General features: G+C 37.8%; 1 protein-coding gene across 4 annotated transcripts in view; it reads right to left on the bottom strand.

Annotated features, from left to right (window-relative positions):
- Window positions 1-27,625, bottom strand: part of neurl4 (neuralized E3 ubiquitin protein ligase 4) — a 115,608-nt gene that overhangs the window by 49,307 nt on the left and 38,676 nt on the right. For all 4 annotated transcript variants that reach the window (XM_039747001.1, XM_039747003.1, XM_039747002.1 and 1 more), the window contains exons 2-5: window positions 17,725-18,142; window positions 17,488-17,553; window positions 16,781-17,118; window positions 6,260-6,371 (exon numbers count right to left, since the gene is read on the bottom strand). In XM_039747001.1, the coding sequence (XP_039602935.1) occupies window positions 6,260-6,371; window positions 16,781-17,118; window positions 17,488-17,553; window positions 17,725-18,142 (934 nt within the window). The remainder of the gene's footprint in view (window positions 1-6,259; window positions 6,372-16,780; window positions 17,119-17,487; window positions 17,554-17,724; window positions 18,143-27,625) is intronic.

Raw genomic sequence — 27,625 nt, 5'->3', positions numbered from 1 at the left:
GAAAGTGACAGATTTATTTCAAGTCATATTTCATGATGCTCTTGGAGGAATATTATGGACAAAATTAAAAAAAAAACTACATAAGCAACAAAAACACATTTTGTGACACATTTCATGACATATTTATGAGCACATCTCATAGTACTTTTATTTATGTATATCCAAAATATTCCTCCATAAAGATTAGCCTTTAAGTTATACATGATGTATGTGGTACAATGTTCACACACTGTTGTTCCCCACCAACAATAAGCATACAGAATTTCAGGAATCTGTTTTTTTGACTTTTCTATTATCATTCATATTTCAGTTTTGGTCAGCCAATGAGTTTTTGGTATAGCAAGCTCTGCTTATTAGTAATGTAGGGGTAGTCCATAGCAACTGATAAACTGTGATAAAGACACGTTTGTCTCAGCGTACAGCACTTCTGCTTAAATATCTTGCTTTAATCCTAATTATAGCTAAAACTGACATGATACCTTGACATAACAGCAATAGGCATTTTAAAAATAATCATAGCTCTTAGTCTAATCCTCTGATACTCTACAGCCATTTTTTCTATTTCAAAAATATGGTACACATTCAGAATTAACATATCACAAACTGAGCATTTATTTGGAGTCTTCAATGCAGCAGCTTTACGGTTTCTCAAAAATGGCCTAAAGAGGAGCATTTTCAGGTCTACTGTGCCAAAAATAGTGTTGGTGTGGATGGCCAAAAAGCTTGATGTCTTGCATGACTACATCGAGATGAGTCGAGTGGTACTGGTATATCATATGCGTTATATCATCATACTGGGAAGTGAGGAGGTGCTAGACAAAAACAACAGAAGTGATTCCAAAGTGTTCATAAGTAATTCTTAAGAACACAATATATGCTCATGTAAAAGCTATTTAAAATAGTGCTATGCAGGACAGTATGTATTAATGTATAATACTTCAAACAGTGAAGCTGATGGTCTACAGAAGCAGAAGAATACACCAGGTTCCAATTCTGTCAGCTAAGAGAAGGAAAATGAGGCAACAATGGGAAGGGGCAGAATCAACTAGCAACATTCTGAGGCTTCAATCTGTATTTGGTGTAATGTACTCAAATACTTAATTGAAACATTATGCCTTGTGTCAAAACATACAGCCTGGGTGTCTTACAGGCACACATTAGACCTGTTAAGATTCCTTTATGACAAATAGGCTACTTTCAGTAGAATGATGTGTCATAAAGCTCACTTCATCTAAGGATGGTTCCATTAACATGAAAATGACTTCATATTACTCCAATGGCCTGCACAATCCCCAGCTATCAATCTCACATAATGCCTTTGGGATGTGGTGGAAAAGGAAGTTTGTAGCATTAATGTATGGCAGATAATATTACTATGCAGTTACTGCAAGTTTGAGTCAACATGGACAAACATGCATAATAGTTCCAACACTTTTCTGAATCCATGCCTTAAAGAGTTTAGTCTGTTCTTGAGACAAAACGTGAATAGTAATTTCTTTCGTTTAGTAGATAGGTAAACCTAATAAAGTAGACACTCGGTGTATCTTGCATTGTGTTTTGCATTTTACTTGTTACCCTTTTGAATTTATATATTTGTGTAATTTACCTAGTATAGTCAGCCAAGAAAATCACTATATAAGAATAAGAAGTGGACAATTAATTAATATTATGTATTAGGTCGGTCACCTCGAACATCGCTATTTGAATATAATTCACATTAATTTTCAAATGTGTCATTCAAAGATAAAAACCGACATTTGATTGTACTGTAAAAGAGCAATTGTTTGTTTTACCCACAATAATGTTGATATCAAGTTACTCCAGGCACTGTGCAGTGCTGTGACATTTTGCAGATTTGTTTTAGCACATCACTTTCATGATAGCCTTTTCATAATTTAGAATGATCAGCTTGTTTTCATTAGCTTGCTACCTTAAATACTAAAATTAACAGCCAGTCCGTTCAAAATGTAGTTTTTGTTGTTGTTAAAGCATTACATATATGTAAAGAATTATTATTATTTTTCTCCTACTACACTGCACTTTGACCTACAGGTGTACTCAGGGCAGTTTTCTCTGAATTTGTCCTATTCACTCTTAAACCTGAGATCTCGGACTGTTGTTAAATGTGAAGAACTTTTTATTAAAGCAAATGGAAAATAACTGTCATAATTGAACTTTAAACTAGAGTCAGCCAACACTCACAAGGGTGCTAGCTTGGCACACAATACCTAAAAAAATAAGATGCAATTAAAAATATTCAGCCCACTTTTATAATGCTGCATCTGTAAAGGAGAAGAAAGTAGACAGATTGTGCAGACAATGGCTTCATACTGTTAAAGTCCTGCTTTTCCAAGTTGAGCCCATAGGTGCCAATTGGACTTTATATTCTCAGTGCCATGATACGGACGGTACCAGGCCACTGCCGGCTGGACATCTCCAAAATGATAAAACAAATTAAACAAGTTTGTCTTCAACCTGCCTGCTTCTCGCCAGTTATTTTACTTTATTTATTCTCACACGGTCACTATCTTACTAACAGACCTATAATCCTCCTGAACTTAAATCACTCTGCCTGTATGGCACAAACACACTATCCTCCATCTCATTCCTTACAGCTGTCCATGCAGCAACAGAATATGTCTGTAGCACAGGATACCAGATGAGTGCGGCACACAGGGCCGACGCAACATTATTATAAGAGCTTAATGTGTTGCAGAGGCACTGTGACGAAAAAAAGTAAAAATATTAATAATAATAATCTAGCGAAACATGGTGCCAGCGTGTGTGGCTTGTAAAGATTTCATGCTTCTTTTTATGGTTGCTTTTATCACTGGGTGTCCTGACAAGGACTTCCACACTCAGTCGTCAGTACTAGATAGATAACTAAAGGGCGGTGCTGATATATAAATGGATCACAGCAAAAGCAAAGAACAATAACTACAGCAGAACACCACAAAAACCTAACCATGGGTCCATCCCAACAATGATATTTCTACTCCAATATATACAGAGTCTTACCACAAAAAGTAGTACTAGGGTGTTGTACCGTGTTAGCCATTATGAATGTAAAGAAAAGCCAAGCAAAAGGACACCTTTTATTGGCTAACTAAAAAGGTTACAATATGCAAGCTTTCGAGGCAACACAGGCCCATCTTGCCTGAAGAAGGGGTCTGAGTACAAAAAGTATAAAATTTTATTTTTAAAAAAGCTTTGCCTGTAACATCACTTTTATATGTAAAAGGGATTTTTAAACAGGTTTGCATTTTGAGAAAGCATTTTAGAGGACAGAAATTAGTCATTAAGTTTGATTAGGAGAAGCAAAGCCATTTACAAGTTTAGAAAATAACACCTAAACTATGACGGGATCAAGTATTTTGAGGTAAAACGTCTGGAATATTGTCTATCTGCAGAATTACCACCAATTTTTTTTTTTTTGCTGAATTTAAGCAAATAATTTTTATTCATACACAGAATCCAGTAAAAGGGAGATGGTGTCCATCACTGCAGCACTGAGATTAACATGGTAACCAATCCAATTTGGAGCAACAGCCTCTCACTGAGGGCACACCCACACAAATAGGACAAATTTAAGAGATTCCAATTACCCTAACATGCATGTTAACGCCTGCATAGATTGATGGGTAATTTTACTTTGATATTGTACTCAGTTCATAAAGTACATTATTTTGTTTGACCTATAAATGCAACCATGTGTTATGAGCATATGAATGAAAGTTAATTATGTATCCTAATGGCAATGCGTTGTAGAAAGAAAAAAAAAATGATAATCCCTGTAACACCTTCACAAATAGCCTTTTTCTAACTACAGAGTAAAATGAAGGAGCACTGTGTATAGACTTCTATATGTAATGAAAACTACTTTTAAAGTACGAAGCAAAAAAATTAAGAACAATGTCTGACTCTCCAAACTAAATTATTGAAAAAGTAAAGTAGAATGCTATGACTAAAAGTATCAAAAACATAATGGGGGTATTTACTGCATCAGAACAATTCACAATTACCATTTACAACACAGTTTTAAGTGTTGAAAGCAACATGCAAACAACACCAATAAAAAGAATTACTTAGCATCTACGAGAAATTAAATGCAGCTCAATAAATGGTTACACATATTACACAACAAAATTTTTAACATTTTTAAAAAGGGGCAACTGCGTAATTTCAAAGAGCATTAATACATAGACAACAGCAGACAGATCATTAGTAGAAACTAAGGTATGTTATTACAGAAATGATAACAAAAATACATTTTTTGAGAGAATGCAAGATCTATACACTGTAAACAGAAGAAAAACTTTGCACAAATTTCTTTAAAAAGGAGGCTCTGTATATTAGTTGTAAAATAAAGCTCAGGAGTTAGCTCAACAAATCCCATGCTGCTTGACATGCCAGATCTGTGCGCAAGGAAATATATACTTCTTTATATAAGACCCTGTCAAAGTCTAGATGACAGAGAATCCAGAACCAATCAAAACTTTAGATATTTAAGCCGTATTTGTGCTTCCAGAAAGCCATACGACCTTCTTGCCATCTACTAGCCGAAACAGCTTTTCATCAATTTATCAGCACTTTACGTATATATTAATTACGCTTTAAAGCCATTGAATTGTCACAACAGTGCATGAGCATGTCCTCTTTGATAATATATTTCAGCCGATGAATAACAAAAGTAAACTGTACTTAAATAAAGATTATAATATACATTATTTTCAAAGGAAAATTGAGTTCATAAGTGAAGCATTTTTTTTCAATAAACTAAAAAATATGGTACTTGTTATTACACGTTTAAATGCCATTTATGAAGCTCCAGTTTAAAAGTTTGAATATTGATTCACATGTTGTGGTTGCATACACATTATAAAACAGCATATCCATTTTGTTCTTGGGGAATTTTTTTTTTATGACTCTGCCATTTTAAAAGAATTTCTGGCTTTTGCTGTTCATTTCATTGGCCGTTTCTCCTCCATGGCAATATTTTACCCTAAGGGATGTGGTTTCCTGTAGCCAATTTTGTTAGTGCTATGGTTGCTGTTGTTATTGTGAGAGTGACTTGAGCACTTGCAGCAAAATGTCTGGATTATAAACAATTTTATTAAAAAAATGTCAGACTCTGAATATGACAATGTACTATATATACCTTCATTGTTAAACTGCAGTTTTGTACGTTTTGGGATCCTCTTTTCTCACCTGTGCACTTTAGTTTGGGTAAAACAGGTGTAGATAGTGTAAGGACCTTTTGATCACTCTTTTGGAATTCAATTTTTGATTCTGTGTACTTCTGATGATTGGTATTTTTAAATTCTTTCTGGCATTCTGACCATTTTGCTTGTTCTTGATCTCATCTCTCCTCATTTTTTTCCTTTTGGCACCTCCCTTAGCCTTAGACATATCTAAAAGGAGCTTCCAAAAAAACATTTGTGCTAGGACTCTTACTCATTTCATTCACTATGACTTTGGTATGGTTTTTCAGAAAGTCAATTTGTACTATCCTGCCTCCCAGCACAAGTCATCTGCACGCTACGTTGACTTTACCTGTTCTGTTTATTGTAATCTCTCAATCTCAACACCTTCTTTTTATCTTGCTGACATCATAATATACATCTGTCTGAGACACATTAAAAAAGGGGGGAAAAGCAAGACAAAAGGAGGTAAATATGTAACCTGCAGTTCTGGACAAACCAGAGAGGGAAATTTAACACAATTACCAAAAGGAGTTTAACAGAAACTGTACACACTTCATTTTATTTTTCTTTTTTACATTTATACGAGAACTCCGTAAAGATGGTTGCTGTGAACAGACAAGTAATAAAAACAACACATTTTATTTACATAGCAACTTTCTCATGCTCAAGGATCTTAATTGACCATGCATGTACCCTAACCTTAAATAGTGGCAATGATCTGTGATAAAATGTATTAATCCTGAATTCCTTTTGTTGGCATAAATATTCATCAAAAACATGGAGGACACGTTTTCTGAAACCAAGAACTTTGCTGCTTTCAAATGAACATATTCTGTAAGTTTTAAAGCTTTTGTTTTCATATTTGGACAGGTTTCCCCTCAGACTCCATACATATTTTTTTTTAATTTATACAAAAATATTCACTTAAGAACGCAATTCCCTGTATAATAGGAATGTGAAAAAATAACTTCAAACTTGAAAACTGCAGATATTAGCCAATGATTGGAGACGTATCCTTTTCTCTGTCATAAATACATTCACTAGTATCTCCTTACCTGATCGAAGGTTAGTCATTGTAGCAGGATAATCCAGATTATTTGGGTTGTGGGTTGTAACTCCAATTTCAATTGAGCCGGACCACTTATCAACAAGCTTATCAATACGAATCTAAGATGACAAGGGGAAAAAAGACACGTCAGCATTTTAATAATACTAAAATATCACATGCATTTTAATATTTTAATTACTTATCTAATTAACCTACAAATCCTACCCGCATATCACACATTAAAATCCAATGTGAAAAAGACCACCACCAACATTAGTGGGAGCAATCTGTAATGCACAGGTAATGCAGTCATCAAAGTAAGAAGTTCGGATAATTTACTATTAACTTACATAAAAATGTTAGGCTACTGAACTATGTTGGTCTACTAATGTTCACTGAATTTTTATTTTTTCACCGCATAAGAGTCATATTTGCAAAGAAGGCAATGAACCCACTAAGACAGTTGCAAGATAGCAGAAGCATGAGGCAGCAACAATAACCAGTATGTTACAGTAGCATCTAAAAAATACATGTAAAGAAATGAATACCCTATCAAAGCTAGTTTCAGTATACAAAGACTTTTAAATTAGTTTCCCAGTAACCAGGATGGTGACTCTCTGATTGGGCAGTACTTCATAAATAATACAATTTACTACTTTTTATTAATAATCTATTACTTGCAAAAAAAGGTACATTTCTTGATATATGTATATACAGTAATCCCTCCTCGATCGCGGGGTTGCGTTCCAGAACCCCCTGCGATAGATGAAAATCCGTGAAGTAGAAACCATATGTTTGTATAGTTATTTTTATATATTTTAAGCCCTTATAAATTCTCCCACACTGTTAACATTATTAGAGCCCTTTAGACATGAAATAACACCCTTTAGTCAAAAGTTTAAACTGTGCTCCATGACAAGACAGAGATGACAGTTCTTTCTCACAATTAAAAGAATGCAAATATATCTTCTCTTCAAAGGAGTGCCCGCATCAGGAGCAGAGAATTTCAGAGAGAGAGAGAGAGAGCGCTCGCAAAGAAAAGCAAACAATCAAAAAATCAATACGTGTGCTTTTAAGTATACCGAAGCACCGCAATAAAGCGGTATTTTTTAGAGGAGCGTCCGTATCTTCTAAGCAAACAGCCTCTGTGCAAACAGCCCCTCTGCTCACACCCCCTCCGTCAGGCGCAGAGAACGTCAGAGAGAGAGAGCTCGAGATTAAAGCAAACAATCAAAAAATCAATACGTGTGCTTTTGTGCTTTTAAGTATGCAGAAGCACCGCAATAAAGCGGCATTTCTTAGAGGAGCGTCCGTATCCACTAGTCAAACAGCCTCTGTGCAAACAGCCCCTCTGCTCACACCCCCTCCGTCAGGTGCAGAGAATGTCAGAGAGGGTGAGAGAGAGGCAGAGACAAGCAAACAATCAAGCACCGTGCGGGAAGCATATCTTACAGCATTTAGGAGTTTTAGTTAATATGTAATACATGCTCTGATTGGGCAGCTTCTAAGCCATCCGCCAATAGCGTCCCTTGTATGAAATCAACTGGGCAAACAAACTGAGGAAGCATGTACCATAAATGAAAAGACCCATTGTCCGCAGAAATCCGCGAACCAGCGGAAAATCCGTGATATATATTTAGATATGCTTACATTTAAAATCCGCGATAGAGTGAATCCGCGAAAGTCGAAGCGCGATATAGCGAGGGATTACTGTACTTTGAAGTATACTTTTAAACTGAGAAGTGATTTTTTTCAGTACTTTAATAAAACAGTGGGTATACCTGGGCTTGGAATGTCACAGTGACTTATGGGTTTCATTCTACTCAGTTTTGTCAGGAAATTGTTAATGGATTGTCTCCATTAATCAGGGAATTATATGACCCTTTCGTCCCAGGTGGAGGAGTTAAATGAAAGCAGCCAGGACCTTAGGGTTCATACCACATATTCAACTTCTACGCCTTAATACCTGGAAGTCTTCTGATATGTGGACTTGAGGAACCTAATAGGGCTTCAGAGTTGTCCTTCAGGGAAAAGCCTACGTTACAACCTAACCCAGTTAAGCATTGAGACCAAATATGTTTTAAAATATAATGCTAAATAATGTGATAATTTATTTTAGTATTAAGCGCATGCAATATTTAAAGCATTCATCAAGTGAATATGAATCATATTTTTCTCAGATCCTTCTGAAATACTTCTAATCTGTATGGATATTGTGGGCTGGCTGCTTTACAGTCCACACTCAGACAATCTCAATCAAAAAAGGGTTTTAACATTCACAAGTGAGCCTGAAAATTGCTCTTAGAACTTACCTGAATGTTTCTACATTTGTTGATCTGCTATTGTGAAACATACTCTTGTAAGTTACCATACTGTACTATGCATTTGTTACTTTTCTAAGGTAATGCGTGAATAAGAATTCATTTTTTTCTTGAGACATATGTCAAACAAACCACCAGAGCTAAACTAAACTCAAACATGCACTGTAGTAGAAGCTAATATCTCTAAAAAAATACATACAGATTAGTTCTCTTTTCATATGAACGCATTTTCTTATTTTGCAAACTAATAAAACAATTCAGAAAATCCCACAAAATCAATTAAAATAGCTAGGCCAAAAGTAATGTAATTATTTTATCGATACAGTATTTTACATACACAAGACAGTCAAAAAATTGATATAAACTTGGATCCAAGTGAAGAGATGACAAAAACACAAAAAAATGAATACCCAAAGTGATTGTGTGCCAAAAAGCAATATGCACGCTTACCGTCCACTTACCCAACTTCCAGGGTCAATATGAGCTACATTAAATACATTATACTTTTCTAATGCAACAAGTGGGGATGCAGTGAACTAAGAATCATATCAGATATTGATAATAAAAAAAAATAGGTATTGGGGCTGATGTGTTGATTACTTCCAAATCAGGTTTGTATTTTACACTCAGAACGTGTATGCGTACATATCACATGTTCGCAGCATTCTTTTGACACGTCCTCTGAACTGTCCTCAGAAATTAACATGACGCATGCGTGAGTTGCAATACCAGCAAAAATATGGGTGGCATGTGTGTGCAAGTTCTGGTATGTGACGTAAGTGTTATTGTTTACAATCAACATGTGACAGCAGGTTTTCAGCTCCAACAGGATTAATCTGGGTGCTTTGATGTTTGCTGAATGAAACAAATGCAGTGAAACAAATCAATCTTAAATGTTGACATTCAAATGTCTTCATGGTGCTTTTCTTCATCGATTTTCCCACAGGCAATACAAGCATTGCATATTCCCCATTGCAATGACGCGATACATTTAAAGGTATCACATACTGCCTCGACATTCTGTGTCGTCTTTTTTTTTTATTGCACCTTCGCAACAGCATCAGAATGCAAATAATCTTTCTTCGCCTCAACTCACAACACAGCGAAAACGGATGTTGTTTTCTCACTGTGATGATTTTGCGTACTGACACCTGGTGGAATCCTCCAGATTTACTTAAAGTACGCACGTAAGTTTTAGTCAGTACACTGCTTACATAGCAGCAGTGTGTTCAAGTGCATGCGTCACGTAGCACAGTGTTAAGTATATCCCCAGCCTAAGAGTATAACATGCATTAAGTATACAGCAAGACTTCTCACTTAAACCCTGAAGTCTCATAACAATTCAATCTGGACCTGAAATCAAAGCAGCAGAGATATGATGACAAACCAAAATAAGTAGTAAAATAACAGTTAAAACAAAGAGGTTAGCAAAGTCATTTAAAAGGCAACACTAAACCTGAAGTTACAATCTGAAGAATTTCAGTAAATTTCAGTAAATAAATGATTTCTCAAGCAGAATCTGTCCTTTATATAAATATAGTTCAGATACCCTTTAACACATTTCAAACACTGTGCATAATAGCAGCCTGTAGCTTCACGCCAACCATTATACAAAATGACAATGTAATGGATATAACAAAGAGAGTGAGAGATAGGTTGGGGGCATGCATTGATGCAGCATAATTTTACATTTATAATTAACTATATTTGTGCTTAAAAACTTAAAAAATATATATTTACATACAGTATGTATGGTCTGAAACAGATTAATTGTATTTACATACAATCCTATGGGGGAAATTACTTCAGTTCACGACCAAATCGGGTTTCGACCAGGGTTTTGGAACGAATTATGGTCGTGAACCGAGGTTCCACTGTATTACTGTCAGACAAAATTACAGGCATTTTATGGAAGTACAAACCAGTATTGCTGCGAGAGAAAATTAAAGGCACACAATACAGGGACGCATATTATAGACACATACCATTTAATATAGACTGTTCCTACTAATGTTTATGCACTACTGTTCTAGCACCCATTATTGTAACGGGCTTAATGTCTAGTGAATATATATATATATATATATATATATATATATATATATATATATATATATAAAGTCTATCTGTCTGTCACACAATTACTCACAAACTATTGCTCTTGAATAGAATCTTAAAACCTGGGGCATCAATTATAAAGCTTGCGTATGCTCAAAGAGAGGCTTGAGATGTGTATACTGTACATAATTACCCAAACAAACAATAGTATTTATGAAAAGAAACTTGACGGGGGAACATGCGTGTATTTACGGCAACTCCAACCCACGTGTAATTTCGGAGATACTGGGAAATTTCTACACCCTTGATCAAGCAGGGAAATGCAGCCTTAACCAGCTAAATGACAACCTGCATGCATAATAATTTATATGACAAAGCCATTATTATAATGTACCTTGAGGTGAGAAACATCACACTTTAAAAGTTATGAATATGATGTACAACAGGCATTTCAAAAACACGCGGCCCGCAACAGAAATCTGTGCGGCCCCCATGACAAATCCTAGTTAGCACTAAACTTGTACAAAATGATTACTATCATTTGTGATTGAATCATTCTGCAACTGAAGTGCTAGGCTGCGGTCCGCGGCCCACTATCGGGCAACGAAAGAACTGCCAGCAACGGAGACTCACTCAGTGAAGGGCTACAGCAAAAAGACTACCCCCTTCACTGAGGACACTTTTCAGAATGCTAGGCGGGCGGGGCTTTGCAGCGGCGCAGAAAGAGGAGAGACCGCGGTGAGAGAGTATTATAACAAAGTATTTTTATGTTTCTGACAGTTTCCCCATATGACACGAGTCCACAAAAATCTCGTTACTACGAAGTACATTCAGCAGCAGATACTTTCATTACAACGAAGTGACCTTGAAATGCTTGAATGAATCATCCACAAAGCAGTTAGTTCTGCGGTCACAGCTCAGTTGTGGACATTTGCACAACGATAACTAAACAGAAACATTGTAAAAAATGTTCTCTCTTCGTACTGTTTTTTTGCTGTTTTTGTTTTGTGTAGTTTTAAGTGATACATTTTCTTTATTGCTCGTCAACATTTGAAAAACATCCATTAGACTTAAACTCATTATCACCCTCCTATAGAAACGGCACACTTGTTATATGCAAAAAAGAAGAAAAATCTCGGATTGCAAACGTATGCGAACTGCTGTACTTGAAGATGCCGAAAAAGCCGTTCTTATGTGGTTGCAGTGATGCTTGTTCAAGAAACATTCATATTAATGCGGCACTCATTCAAGAATATATGAGGTTTTTAAACTCCCTTGGGACCAGGACAAACAATCTCACACGGAGAGAGAGAGAGAGATATGCTTCGGGACGCACTTCAGCGTGTCATTCTCGTTGGGTGGGGGGGATCCCAAAAGAGTTCAGAACCCTCACAATATGAAAATGAAGAAAAGGATAATTTGGCTTCTTACTGATAACGGTGCTGACCACAACATGCTTCCGCACTTAGATAATGTTCACATTGAATTCCTCCTGCCCAATTGCACGGCAGTGCTTCAGGCATTGGATTTGGGCATCATTTGCACCCTGAAAATTTATAATCGCATGGAAATGCTGAGAAAAATTCTCGTCAGCATAACTTGTAGACAGGAGAAGATTAAAATAACGCGAAAGAAGCTATTGAAGCTGCTTCCATGTCCAACACCCTATCTTTGTGATGCACGTTTTCTGCAGTGACAGCAGCCAAAGTCAGATTACGGAGTATACTGAACATAAGTAACACACTTCGCATGTCACTGTCTTCCATGTTCCCCAGATGGGATTGTCTGGTTTCAGGAAAACAAGCTCAGGGCTCTCACTTATTCTGCATTATGGAAAGCTGTATAATTTCTAATACTAAATTATAACTTAACAATAATAGAAATGTAATGTAAATTGTGTATAAAACTGCCCTACGAACCTGCCCATAATCACCCCATAAACTCCAACCTCCAACAACCCACCGATCCCCGGAAAAATTTGCTTCTAGTAAAGCGGTCCTTGGTGTCAAACAGGTTGCAGACCACTGGGCTACACTACTGGCTGGGCTGCTGAGACTGGCCACTGGGCAGAACTGACCATCTCGAGTTAGTAATAGCTCGCATATTTTCACATTTTTCTGCTCTAGTTTTATGTCATTTTGTGCTAGTATTGTAACAAACAGATAGTGCAGACTACTCTTACTCTTATTTGATGTTAATGTTGATTTATTTTTTATAATTATGTCTTTCATTTTTCTATTCTTTAATATGTAAAGCACTTTGAGCTACTGTTTGTATGAAAATGTGCTATATAAATAAATGTTGTTGTTGTTGTTGTACAGGTGAAGATCTGAAATGAACGCAAGAGGTTGGTGAGTTGTTTATTAACAGATTTTTGTGATTTCGAGTTTGTATAATTAGTGTAGGTCAGGGGGCTTTTTGCATATCGGCTTATTTTACAATATAAACTTTGAAGTAAACTTAGTAAAGTAAAATTAGATTTTTGGAGGATTTGTTTTCCAACTTGTATTACTGAGCAATGAATTCAGTGAGCGTTTTCGCGATTTCAGTGCACACGAACAGGACTTTGTGCTGTTCATGTCACCATACTCTTAAAACGTTAAGAATGAGCCTGAGGATATCCAAGTGGAATTGATTGAACTGCAGTCAGATTCTATTCTGATGACAAAATACAACGAAGTTGGTGTGCCAGGCTTGTATGCTTACCTGCCACCCTCGTATGTGCAGATCCATAAGTTGGCATTGGGAGTACTGTCTATGTTTGGAAACACTTACCTTTGTGAGCAATTGTTTTCGTTAATGAAATCTACCAAAACCCTACATCGCTCAAGACTTACTGTCTAGTACCTGTCATCCCTCATAAAAGTTGCAGCTGCACAAGATTTCAAGCCTGATATTGACAAACTGGTTACTAACAAGTATCAAGTGCCAAGTGTCGGGACAAAAGAAATAAATCTCACACTGTAAGACTTCTATATAAGCAATGAATATAATGAATACAGTATAATATAATAATATAAGGACCTAGCTAAGAGGCTAAGACTCTAATTGTACACTGTTATACAGAGATTGTAGGGAAATAAATTGCTTTTCTCTAAAGTTACATTTTTTAAAGTTTTCAGTATTGGAAAGAAAGCTACAGTAACTTTGTATAATAGTATTTGTTACAGTGCGGCCCGCTGACGCACGTATGGCAGTTGAAGCGGCCCACCAATGGTAGTGAGTTTGACATGCCTGATGTACAAAGTGCATTTTAGATCCCTTTTTAAGGGGACCATTGCTGCCTATTTGCACAGAAGAACCCCTTTTTTAATTTGCCAGTTTATCTAGGCTGTCTGTTGTCACTTCTAATCTAACTGGTTAACAGGTAAAGGCTATCTCACCTAAGCTTAACTTTGTCTTGTCCATAGAGCTGAAAGCCACTAATTGACAACTGAGGTGCTACATCCAGTCATAAGGCATATGTGCATATAAATCAAACAACTCAAAAAAGTAAATTTGCAGCAATGTCTGTTTCTCCTAATGTAACCAGCACTCATACAGTATTGTAATAAGGGTACCTTGCAAGAATGAAGCTGCCTTTGTTAACCATGAGTACTGACATTTAATTAATGCTCAAGCCATCTTTGATGCCAAGATGAGACTGACAAACTTTGTGGCTTGGGATGGGTCAGCTCACGATTAATTTATTTTGTGGGAAAGCAGTTTTGACAGACATGATGGTATTGTATGTGGTTGCTGGCTTATTGGTAAGGTAACTGGCTTAACCCTCAGTATTTCATATGGCCTGTAGGTTTTATAGTAACAGAAAATACTCTGGCAAATTACACGCTCCTGTCGAAGATGTCTGGGGAGGCGACCCGGCCGGGACACTCAGGAGGACCGGAGGAGGGCTTGCACCTTCCCCAGACTATGTGGGGGCGACCTCCCTGGTTGCTTTGGGGACCATGGTTAGGGAGCTTGGAAGCTCAACCCTGTAGGGGCACGTGGTCGTCGCCAGGGGGAACCCCGCTGCCTTCGGAGCCCTGGACCTCAGCACTTCTGCCACACCCGGAAGTGCTGGGGAGAAGAAGACTGGGAACACCCGGAGTGTTTCCAGGTGCACAGCCGGCACTTCCGCCACATAGGGGAGTGTCCGCGGAGGAGTGTCGGGAAGCACCTGGAGCCCATCCGGGCTTGCATAAAAGGGGTCGCCTCACCCAATTCGATGGCTGGAGTCAGGTGGAAGAGGACAGAGCTCGGAGGAGAGGAGTGGAGGTGGACCAGAGAAGAAAAAGGCATTGTGTGAAGGCCTGGACTTAAAGGGGTGATTGGTGCTGTGGCACTGGGTCTGTGCACTTCTTATAATTGTAAATAAATGTGTATGTGGTAAAACATCATGTCTGCCTGTCTGTGTCCAGGGGTACCCCACACTCTCATAACACCTGAGTGCAGTGGAGAAATGTCACAACATGTAGTGGATGGCTGGGGCTGGGAGGACCGGGTGAGAAAGCGTGGCCAGAGTTTTACCTTTCACAGAGCACTAGGTGGCAGCCCCCCCTGGGTTGCAGCGGTGCCTAGGACTCTAACAGGGCTCCATGGGATTTGGAGATTGGTACAGCCCTGTTGGGGTCCGTGGACACCGCCAGGGGGTGCTGCAGCAACTGCTGAGCTCTCATGGGCAGTTCTTCCGCCACACCCAGGAGTGTGGCCGGAAGTAGGTCATCAAACACCTGGAGAACTTCCAAGTGCCTTATATGAGGGGCAAGCAGACATTACTCGGTAAGCCAGAGTTTGGAGGAGGAAGACAAAGCTTGACTGGGAGGAGTAGAGGAGAGAAAAAGAGAGAAGAAGAAGAAATTAAAAGAAAGAAAAGAGAAAGTGTTGTGTTTGGAATTGTGTTGTTGTGCTTGTGAGAGACGGGAAAGACGTTTCCCTCAAGGGAGAAAAAGAAAATAAAAGCCGTGTGAGCCTTGGAGTTGTGCCTCTGTGTCTGTTTGTACTGGGTTGGTGCGGCAGTGCCCATCTTAGAGGTCCACAAATGCCATACATGATCTTGTGCTCACAGGTGTGGAGTGGAGCCAGATACTCTTGAATACAGGTGGCAGTGTCTCGATGCATTAGGTGGGAGGCTGCTCTACCAGACAATGAAGTTCTGCAGCATCTTGATTGCACATGCATGAGGTTGATTAGCATGCCCAATATGCGGATATTTCAGGGAGGCATTTGAGACTGATTGATGTACGAGCATTTACAGGGTGACTGATTAATAAAGAGTAAATTACATAGAAATGTGCATTTATGTCACGATGAATAAATCTGATTTTCTTCCATAGTGTACGCATTTTTCTGTTTTTTTGCAATGCACATAATTTCATGCTCAAGTTCACACAAAGTTTTATAAATGAGGCCTCTGGCGCATACTGGAATTTTAAAAAAATTGAGAAGACAGTATCCTTAGAAAATGACCCGTGCTTGTGGGCTTATTATTTGAAAGGGTTTGGCAAAAAAAAAAACTAAAACAAAAGCATGTGCTGATCATCAAGAACAACACCATCTGCTAAGTGCGGAATACAGGATGAAGGACTGAGAAAGACAAAGAAATGCATGCAATGGTCACATGTGTGTTCAGAATTCAGAGGCAAGTGCGAGTTCTTACATGTAGACACAACTGGCTAAGAAGTTTACTGTTGCTTATATCTAGTCTTTTGTTGTTCTAAAAAAGAAGAGCAACTTCATCTGCAGGATGTCAAGTGTGGATACAGAATGTAAGAATGACAAAGAGATGAATGTGCAATAAGCACATCACAGAAGACTATTAAGTGACAAAGACTGAGAAAGAATAAGCAGACAGACGTCTGCCACACACAGAGAAACAAGAAGTAATCCCGAATACAGCCTGATATGTTGTGGAAATTTTAAAAAGTTTAGGTTGTGGCAATCTGTTGGCCACTTTACTGATGGCCAAAAAACTTTTACTGTTAAGAAAGAATTACACTAATACAAAAATGCTAAACTAATTAATATGCTTCAAACTCAAAAATATTTTATTCTTGAAAATATGGAAGAAAATATAAGAAAGATTAATAATTTAAAATGACCAGATAACCATATATTTTTAAAAATTCAGAACCAGCTTGTTATAATCATTAGGTAGTTCAAAGAAATACCTCAAACATTTCATTGTCTCGCAGTGGTCGGTTTGTCATCACTACACCATTGTTGAACTCATCAAGGGGTCTTCGTCTCTCAGCCGTTTTGTTGTTGTTGCTCAGCTTAATTAATGTGCCACATTTCTCATGAAAAAGCAGGGCATCGTTTGTCATAACCCCACCTACTGGGGAGACACTACCCAGATTGGTTGCTACTGTAAGTGAAGCACCCAAACCTTCTGGAGGGCTGCTTCCCTGAGAACATCTGGGTACATCCATGGGTTCACTGACACTGTTGCTATATGCAGATAAAATGGCACTATTCACAAAATCTGAGAGGTCCTGTTCACCAAAACCTGTTGGGCAAAAGTAGATAACCTTTAGCTTGGAAAGGGTAGAAATAAAACTATACATCAAGGTTATTTTTATAAAGGCTTCATTATAGCCTCAAAGACTATTTTCTTAAACTGCTCCTAGATCACAATTGAAAGTGAATATTTAACTATTCTTACCAAATTCTTCATTTCTAGTGTAAAAACATCATTTAAGAAGAATGAGATGACAGTTAAAATGAGTTTATCCAAAAGTCTAAAGTAAATCTAAGTGCCAAACTTAAAATAGTAGATTACTATAATTCTGTGTACCTTACCTATTGCAGGTGTTCAAGTTTAAGTTTACTGCCACAACTTACACCAAGATTCTACCAAGGACTAATGTCAACTCACCATTCTCTGTACCAAGGCTGTTTGGAAACTTGTCAGGCCGACTTTGACTTCGAGGTAAAGCTGAAACTAGAGGACAGAACATGGTAATAAAAAGACTATTTGTGAATATAAAAAACAATGCATCAGTTTTTAACATTTAAGAGGACATGAATATTTCGATATCTGTATCAACAAAAAGACACAGCAAGTACAACATTTTAAAGTTACAGAAACTCTAAGGTCATGGATGTGTTATACCTTCCTGAGATACAGGAGCTGCTGCTTCTGCCTGCTCTTCACTGTCCTCGCAAGTTTCTTGGTCTGAAGGAGGTGGTTCAGAAGATACAACTGTGATTTGTGTGCACTTTCCATATAAGTCTATGACTGCCCAGAGTCGTGGGGGAAGTCCTGTGGCAGCTACACCACAGTCTTCTCCATTAACCCAGAGATGCAGGTTGCCTTGTGTGTCTCGCTGAATGCCAACTAGGTCCCCTTCGCCCAGCTGGTCCAAGTCTCTGCCGTATTCCTCCAAAATTGATCGACCATCACGGAGGACAGAGTATCCTGAAACAATCCAGGAGCCCCCTTTTAGCCCTGTGGCACTGCTTGGGAAATCCAGTGTAGCTGGGTCCAGTGCTGTCACCCCAATCTCTATTGAACCACTCCATGAGTTTACCTAGAAAAATGGAAACAATAGCATATGGTTAACTATACTTGTTTTACATCACTGACAATGCAATGGAAGAACATTGAGCCTTGAAATACAGATAGTTTTAATAAAGCAATACTGAAGAGCGTGCGATTCTTTTACTGAGAACAATGAGTGAGGTTACATGCACACACTAAAACCGGGATATGGTCAGTAATCTGGTTAAAGTAGAAACCTGGTTTCTTACAAACCTCTGTTTTTATGCCCAAGAACGTCTCTGGAGTTCTCCTTTGGCAAAACACTTGAATTTTATTAAACTGTGCAAAAAAGAGTTAAATTTCATCATTGGCCTCTGTGAACCCAAAAAACATTAATAAAACACAAGAAAATTATCACAGGCTTCACTCTATGTTTATTCCTGCGTGTGCTGTGAAGAACATCAATCTGCTTTGCATATCCTTGACCTGAGCCAACGATGATTCTTGGTATGAACACTGACTTCTGCATTCTGATATATACATCTAAAGCAATTTCTGAAATAATGAACTAAATTATTTCAATCAAGAGAAGGAATAATGTAATTGCCCAGGCATTTGCCTCAGGAAATTTATCTTGAGGACACTTCTACCTGAGGCTGCTGAAAGCATGTACGAAGGTAACACATGTGCAAGCAAACTGAGGGCAACGAACACATGCAGACTAAACAATCCTTAATTGTAACCTAGGCGAAGGGTTTACATGGCCAAATATTTGGATTACTTGAGGAAGAATCTGTGTGTGCTAGCTTGGTTTCTCAGAGACCAATAACCTAGTGTCTTGCTATTAACAGTTAATTCCTAAATTTATTTTGATGAGCTGAACATACAGTGCTAAGCTAAGCGGTACAATCTCAGGGGGAGTGTTTGAGGTATCAGATTAAAAGCAATATGTGTTATATAGTCTCATTACTTTTTAAATTAATGGGAAATTTCACACAATACAGTACATGTTTTATTGAAGTAAAATAAAACATGCATCATTATTATCTCAGCAGCACTGGGTGTATGGCAAGAAGCACACATACTGGTATACTGGTCCTCTGCGGGGCTCAATCACACTGCCAAGCAGAAAAGAGTGTATTGCTTGCAATCAAGTAACAGGAACATTTAAAAACAGTGTTAGTTTAGTTTTAATCCAGCTATTTGCTATAAATGTGTTGATATGGTGTGATCACAGCAACCAGTGTTCACAACAAGAATCATCAAAGGCTCAGGTCGAGGATTTGAAAAAGAGATGGACGTTATTTACAGCATAGCACATAATGGACAAAACTCATTTATAAAACACAAGAAAATGATCACAGACTTCAAGCTTGTTTTCAGATTCACCATGGCCACTAACATTTAACTCTGTTTTGCTCAGTTTAATGACATTGGAGCATTGTTGCCTCTCCAGAATCATACTTGTGCATGTAAATGAAGGTTTTCAAGAAACCCGGTTTCTGACTCAACTAGGTTACTCATCTTATCCTGGTTTTGTGCCTGCACGTAAATGTACTCAGTGCAATTTTCTTACACGGATGAGGTCATCTCTACATGAGTAGCGATTTTCTACAATATATTGCTACTATTGCTATTTTTACACAATAATATTATAACATAAGTAAAGAACACAGAGAATGAACATCTGAAATCTCATTATGTCTACCACAGCAGAAAAGAGGTTTAGCATTCCACTATCAAATGTAATAATGGAAAATGCTTTCAAATGGCAGCAAACAGATTCACAGTACCCAAGTCTACTGGGAAAAATATGAAACTAGCGGGTACACTTTCGTATAAAACACCATGGTTTGTCTGTGTTTGGACTCTTTGGTTACTTATGCTTCAATAAGAAAGCTATTTTTACTATGAATCATAATACCTCTGTTCAGCTTCCCAGGAAAACAGAGATACTTAATCACAATTAGTTAATTTTGATTTTGTGCACCAATAAGTAACTGCCAGACTCCTGGACTGTCATTTGCATGCTCTTTTAATCCCAATGACAGCGCATAAGGAGTTGTAAAGCTTTATAGTAAGAGAACCTTTACAGCAAGATACGAGGCACATGTGTTCATGGGGAGCAGGGAGGTACACTGGTTAACACTGCTGCCACATGGATCCAATGGGTCTGATCTTCCTGTGTGGAGTTTGTAAATTTTTCCTGTGTCAGCATGGGTTCCACCCCAGTATTCTTATTTTTCTTCCAAATCCACAAAGATAGATATGCTAGGTTAACAAGCAATTCCAGAATTGGCTCTTTGTGAATGTGCATGTGAATTGGCCCAGGAATGTGCATGTACCTCATAAGGGCTGGTTCCTGCCCTGAAACCAATGATGCTAGGACAAGAGTTTAAACTGTTAGTTTATGTCTTCATACAAAAGCCAAACAGCCTTTACAAAAACTTGCCTGCAAATGGCTAAGAAAACATTTTTTTTTCTGGGGAGCATGCAACCATTAACCTGAAAGGATCAGCTTATCAATTATTCACTTAATCCAAGGTGTGTAATGTTTCAGTAGTCTTCGCCAGGAATAGCTTTATTTTACAGAATTATCTTAATGCAAAATGCAATTTTGCCTGAGTGTAATGGCAGAGTCTAAACTCATGGTATAAATCGCTGAAGCTACACTTTTCTCATTTTGAGCAGGCAGGTTTCTGAAATGGACCAGAAAAACTGGATTTCTACTATACTGACACCAAAACGGGCACATTTCACAAGACTTACAGTGAAGTGATAAACTTCAGATTTAAAAAAAAAACAAAACAAACATAGGCAGTAGAATAGTATCTTATCCTGGGCCTCTCTGTTAGTGTCTTAAATTGGTTTGAATCCTATCAGACAGGGTGAAAATATTTTGTTAGTTGTGGTAATTACAACTCGAAGACACATGATATCCGATATGGTGTTCCACAAGGCTCTAACCTGGGTCCGCTGCTCTTCTCTATCTACATGCTTCCGTTAGGTCAGATTATCTCAGGGCACATCGTGAGCTACCACAGCTATGCTGATGACACACAGCTGTACTTATCAATAGCACCTGATGACCCCGATTCTCTTGATTCACTAACACAATGTCTGACTGGTATCTCAGAATGGATGAATAGTAACTTTCTCAAGTTAAATAAAGAGAAAATTGAAATCTTAGTGATTAGCAATAATGGATACAATGAGGCTATTAGAAATAAACTGGATACATTAGGATTAAAAGTCAAGACGGAGGTAAAAAGCTTAGGGGTAATTGTTGACTGTAATCTTAATTTTAAATTGCATATTAATCAGATCACTAGGACAGCATTTTTTCACTTAAGAAACATAGCTAAAGTTAGACCTCTTATATCACTGAAAGATGCTGAGAAATTAGTTCACGCATTTGTTTTCAGTCGACTAGATTACTGTAACGCACTCCTCTCAGGAATACCCAAGAAAGACATAAATCGTTTGCAACTAGTACAGAATGCAGCAGCTAGAATCCTAACTAGGAAAAGAAAATCTGAACACATTACTCCAGTTTTGATGTCACTACACTGGTTACCTGTGTCATTCAGGATTGACTTTAAAATTCTGCTTATGGTTTATAAAGCCTTAAATAATCTCGCCCCATCTTATATATCGGAATGTCTGACACCTTATATTCCAAATCGTAACCTCAGATCCTCAAATGAGTGTCTCCTTAGAATTCCAAGAACAAAACTTAAAAAGTGGTGAGGCGGCCTTCTGCTGCTATGCACCTAAAATCTGGAATAGCCTGCCAATAGGAATTCGCCAGGCTAATACAGTAGAGCAGTTTAAAACACTGCTGAAAACACATTACTTTAACATGGCCTTTTAACTTAATCCTGATACTCTGTATGTTCAATTTCCTCATAACTACTCATGGTGGCTCTAAAATCCGTACTGACCCCTACTCTCTTTTTCTGTTTCTTTTTCCGGTTTCTTTGTGGTGGTGGCCTGCGCCACCTCCACCTACTCAAAGCTTCATGATGCTCCAACAATGATGGATGGATTAAAAGGCAGAACTCTACATTACCATCATCATCAAGCCCTTCCGTGAGAACCCTAAATCCAAAGAGGACTGTTTCATTTATGTTAGGTAGAATGCCCAGAGGGGACTGGGCGGTCTCATGGTCTGGAATCCCTACAGATTTAATTTTTTTCTCCAGCCATCTGGAGTTTTGTTTTGTTTTTTCTGTCCCCCCGGCCACTGGACCTTACTCGTATTCGATGTTAATTAATGTTGATTTATTTTGTTTTCTTATTGTGTGTTTTATTTTTCTATTCTTTATTATGTAAAGCACTTTGAGCTACTGTTTGTATGAAAATGTGCTATATAAATAAATGTTGTTGTTATCACACCAAGGTTAAACAATACCTATTAAGCATGATCCTAAACCTAGTGAAGAGCACCAATTTATTTCTAATTAAATGCTCTACAAATCTAATAAACATAAACACCTTGCACCTTTTTATAACCCAGCATGACTGAGCAATCAACATATTTTTACACTTGACAAAGTAATAAAAAAAAAAAATTGTGGTGGGTACTTACCATTTTAGTAAATTCAAAGAAGCAGACAGGATTTTTTAAATATACAAATGGACTCCATTATATCAGATAAATAAAATACATTTTGTTTAATTACAGTGTATTTCTTGATTTAGAACTTTATCTTGAGATTGTTCTCACTGTGAAAGGCATAATTTAAAACAAAATTGACTGCTTGAGTGCCATGATTATTGTGGATGTTTTTTATAAATGAATAACTAGTTTCAGATGACTACTGTGTGCGTGTGTGTATACACTACTTGTCAAAAGTTTAAAAACACCACAGTTTTTCCAGTGTTTATTCATATTTAATCAGTTTAAATTCAAAGAATGACCTAAAATGGTGAAAACGTAAGGAATAAACTACCAGAGATTTTAATCACAGTTTAGCTTAGCAAAAAATGAGGAAGGGGAGGTTGGGAGCATGATCTGAATGAAAAAAGGAAATTTCAGAATATTATAAATGGGTCTTCTTCAGGGAACAACTAATAGGTTAAAAACTACAGATGTTCTGCTTCAATTAAAGTAAATTAGGCCTTGTAATTTGAAGCAAACAACCTGCACAAGTGTCCCTGTTGATTACTTAAAAACCCTCTGTCTTAAAGAAGAGTTGAAACAGACTGTGTTACTACACCATCTACACCCTAGAAAGTTGTAATTCCAGTTTATAGCAGATAAACGATGCATTTTCTACTGAAAATATGTCAACATATACTACTTATTATAATCAAAATAAATCAAAATGTTTCAACAATCATGGTAATTTAATCAACTTTGTAAACGTAATGAGCAACACTCCCCATAGCAATGGTAAGGATGTGCACACTCCATAGTTTAGCAATGATATTAATGGACAGATATTATTAGGTTCTGTTTAATGATTTTAGACCTAGCAACATGTCGACTTCTCGTCACAAGCGTCAAGATTAAAGTGGAAATGTTGAGAATAAAGTCAACATCTCGACTTTCTTCTCGACATATAGTTTTTTTTCTTCACTTTGTCCATATTTTTTTTTTTCTTCAGCGTGGCCCTAATACGCTTCCATACAAAACACCTTAATTATGTCATATAAACCATGTATCAGATATCCAGCTATATGCTCAAAACATGCAAAATGCTGACCTTTTAGGAAAGCGTGTACTAGAGCAAACTGGAACCGGTCAAATTGAAAGATATGTATCTGTGTTAAATAACTTACAGAGAGATGCCTTTGTGGGAGCTTTAAGATCCATGCATTGTTTGGCAAAAAATGAGTTGCCACATACGTTGTTTGAAAAGCTGTTGGAACACTGTAAAGAAATAGGTTGATCCTTTTTACACCATCTCAATATTGGTAAAAATGCACATTACACCTCTGAAAGAATAATGCAAGAGCTGATGGATGTCTTAACATCAGAAATAAAATCTAACATACTGAAAAATATACACACAGAAAAGTTTTTCAGTATTCTGTGTGATGAAACCGCAGATATCTCAGATGTAAAACAATTAATTACTTACATTAAATGTTTGCCAGGTCACTAAAGAGGTAAGAATTAGTTTTGTATCACCCCGCAATATGATTGATGGCAAAGCGGAGACTATAACCAACACACTGAGTGAGACTATGGACACTCTAGGTTTGAAAACTGCTAATCTGGTTGGACTAGGGTTAGATGGAGTGGCTGTTATGATTGGGAAACAGAAAGATGTGGCAAAACTGCTTAGAGATAAAACATCTGGGGCCTCATGTATAACGTCGTGCGTAGAACTCGCACTATAACATGGCGTAAGCACAAAAGCCGAAATGTGCTTACGCACAGAAAAATCCAGATGCAGGAATCTGTGCGTACTCCAACTTCCACGTTCTTCCGCTACATAAATCCCGATCAGCGTGAAAACTAACGCTCGTGCACGCGCATTTTGTAACGCCCCAAATCCTCCCAGAATTACGCCTATTTGAATATGCAAATCAATATAAATCGCCCTTAAGCTCAGCCTTCTGTGAAAAGACAATGGGAAAAGCACGGGGAAAATATAAGAATTTCAGCGAATACCAAGTGGAGGCAAAGGAAAAACATACTATGTGTTCAAATAAACCGTGGTTTAATCAACAAAAGGAAGTTGATCGAGTGACATAGCGTGTTGGAGAAACTTGAAAGCTCACATTCACAAAATTGCACAGTGCCGGAAATAAAAAAGAAGTCACATATCAAAGTTGCCGTGAAAAGGCGAGTTGTAGCCCACTGTCTGAGTGTCATATGAAAGCTTATTAGGGTACAGAGAAAAAAGGCACACGGTAGGGAAAAAGCACGAAATGTCAACTTTAATCTCGACATTTCCACTTTAATCACGTAGTTTATTTTGTCATTAAAATAGAACATCATAAACTTCATCTTAAAATCGTTTAATTAACCAGTTTCTCAAATCACATCGTAATTAAAGTAGCACGTTAAATGCTTTGTTTTGTATTTGATCTTCTACTCGTATGTGATCTGTGTGTGTGAATCACTACTTGCTTCTTAAACTGGCTCTCTTCCTCCAACTGGACACAGAGTCCATTACATTTGTGATATTACAGCTCTCTGAATAACTAAAATACTGAGATGTATACGTGATGTCATTTTCATGATGATAGGAGCTAAAGCACATTATTAAACATGTGTTTCATGAGCCTCGTGCTCATGACAAGCATTTATCTTTTGTCGAAATTTGTCGCTGTGTTTTTAGCTGTGTTGTTATTTTCTCTTTCTGTTTTATATTCAATATATATTGCCGTGGCCGCCCCAAGAGTCCTTGCTTTTCTTTCCCCAAGTAACCGATCGCCACACAAGCTCTGTAATAGAAGTTAAGCCATCTGTAAGCTTAGCGCCGATTCTTCAAAACGTTTAAAGAACATTGAAATATCTTCGTAGTACATGTTTAATTATTCTATCCTTCACGACACTCCCAGTGAAGAATATAGATTATTTAAATGAAGTTAAAGTTTTATCTGTATAATTTAACAAACATATTTTGCTGCATTTCACCTTAAAATGATATCGTCATCATATGTAAATACGCGCTTTATAAAGTGGCCCAGGTTGTGAGATATTATAACTGTAGTGCAAGTTTACAGTGGGGTGATAAAACCGTTCTACAAGGAGCAATTGATTGAGTGCATTTAAAGTTCTTGGGATTAAACTGTTTCTGAACCGCGAGGTCTGTACAGGAAAGGCTTTAAAACATTTTGCAGTGGCTGAGACAGTGTGTCCTTAAAGCTGTATACCGATAATTCTCTTTCCGATCAGCTGCTGCTGTGATTCACACTCAGATACAGTGATATAAATACTCCGAGTTGTGCAGTGAGAGCAATATGGGAAAAGATGATCCGCTGTGGCAACTCCTAACAGGAGGAGCTGAAAAAAGAAGAAGAAGAAGAAGAAGTGAGAGTAACAACGCTAAAGCAGTTATGGTATTTGGAATACTATGGCTGATTACAATCAGATGCATTACACTAATAAACAATATGCGGTTAGTTTCTGTGTATTTATAAAGCCGCGTCATGAAAATAATGAGTAATCACACAAGAACAGTACCATTGCTTTGACGCTGGGTGCCGCCAGTTCGCAAAACCGAGCGGAGAACTTGCGTACGACAAGGCATGAGGTACCGTGGAAAAGTGCGTGGCTTTACGGCAAGTGTAGGTTTTATACATCGCGATTTGAACGTGGAAAAGTTCTTACGCAACATTTCTGTGCGTACGCACCGTTTATACATGAGGCCCCTGGACTCTAAGTCAACGGCCACTGTATAAACCGCCGATTGGCCCTTATAAATGCCCAAAGCAGCAGCTGCTGTACCTTACTTAACAAAACTGAACATCTTAAGGCAGTTATTCTATTTCTTTCAAAATTCTTCAGTTAGGATGGCTGGTTTAACGGAAATTCAAAATATCCTTGTGCCTCTTGGTTTATGTCATCACAATTGTTATTTAAAATTTTTGCTAGGGTTGCAGGATCCTGAATTGGATACTTCTTAAATGTAATAAAAAATATTCTGGCACAAGTGTCAAACCTTAAAAAAGGAAGTCATATTGAGCTTTGGAAAATAATCTATATACAGTATATATAAAAAAATTTATCAAGTCGCCCAACCATGGGAAGCACGACCATGGGGTATGCACGACGGAGCCCCGTCCTCCAACTCTAACCCTCCTCCCGCAGCTGCCTGCTCATGTGCCCGCCCCCAACACCTCACCAAACACATATTTACACGATGCATATAGCGATTCCCATCTGCGACAAACATGCTTCTTCTTAGATGGTCCTGCAGGAACAGGGAAAACCTTTGTCTACAAAACCCCGATTCATACCATCAGAGCTAGGGGAGACATTCCTACAACCACAGCTGCAACATTGTTACCGGGTGGACGTACTGCACATTCCGTTTTTAAAATACCGTTGAAGCTGACTACCAACCAATGACACATGCATACGCATTCCAGGCAGTTGACAGGTTATTACGTGACCTCACGGGTGACACGCAGCCATTTGGAGGAAAAACAATACTATTGGGTGGAGATTTCCCAACAAATACTCCCCGTCATTATGTGTGGCTCCCAAGCACTTACTGTCGCCAGTTGCATTAACAAGCAACCTTTGTGGCGTCACATGCATGTGTGACGATGTGGGTTCAGGCTCCACACTCCCTTTGATATTGGAAGCACATGAACCCAACACCGTCGATAATGTTGCCGAGTGAGCTAGTCAATGGAGGCAAATGATTCCAGCAAGGGGAAGGTATACAAAAAGTGCAACAGTGCTTTTATTAAAACAGTCCACAAATCAAAAACAGTGTTCCATAAATAGTGCAGATCTTCAAGTTCTTCAATAAATAAATAAATAATCCATTAAATGAAAACGAGGAGTTTAAAAATCAATAAATAGAAAAAAAACACATCCTTAAAAATCGGAGGTTAAAAT

This window comes from Polypterus senegalus, chromosome 3, assembly GCF_016835505.1.
Source record: "Polypterus senegalus isolate Bchr_013 chromosome 3, ASM1683550v1, whole genome shotgun sequence".
Lineage (NCBI taxonomy): Eukaryota > Metazoa > Chordata > Cladistia > Polypteriformes > Polypteridae > Polypterus > Polypterus senegalus.
The sequence above is the reverse complement of the archived record's forward strand: the minus strand, read 5'-3'. Positions and strand labels throughout refer to the sequence as shown.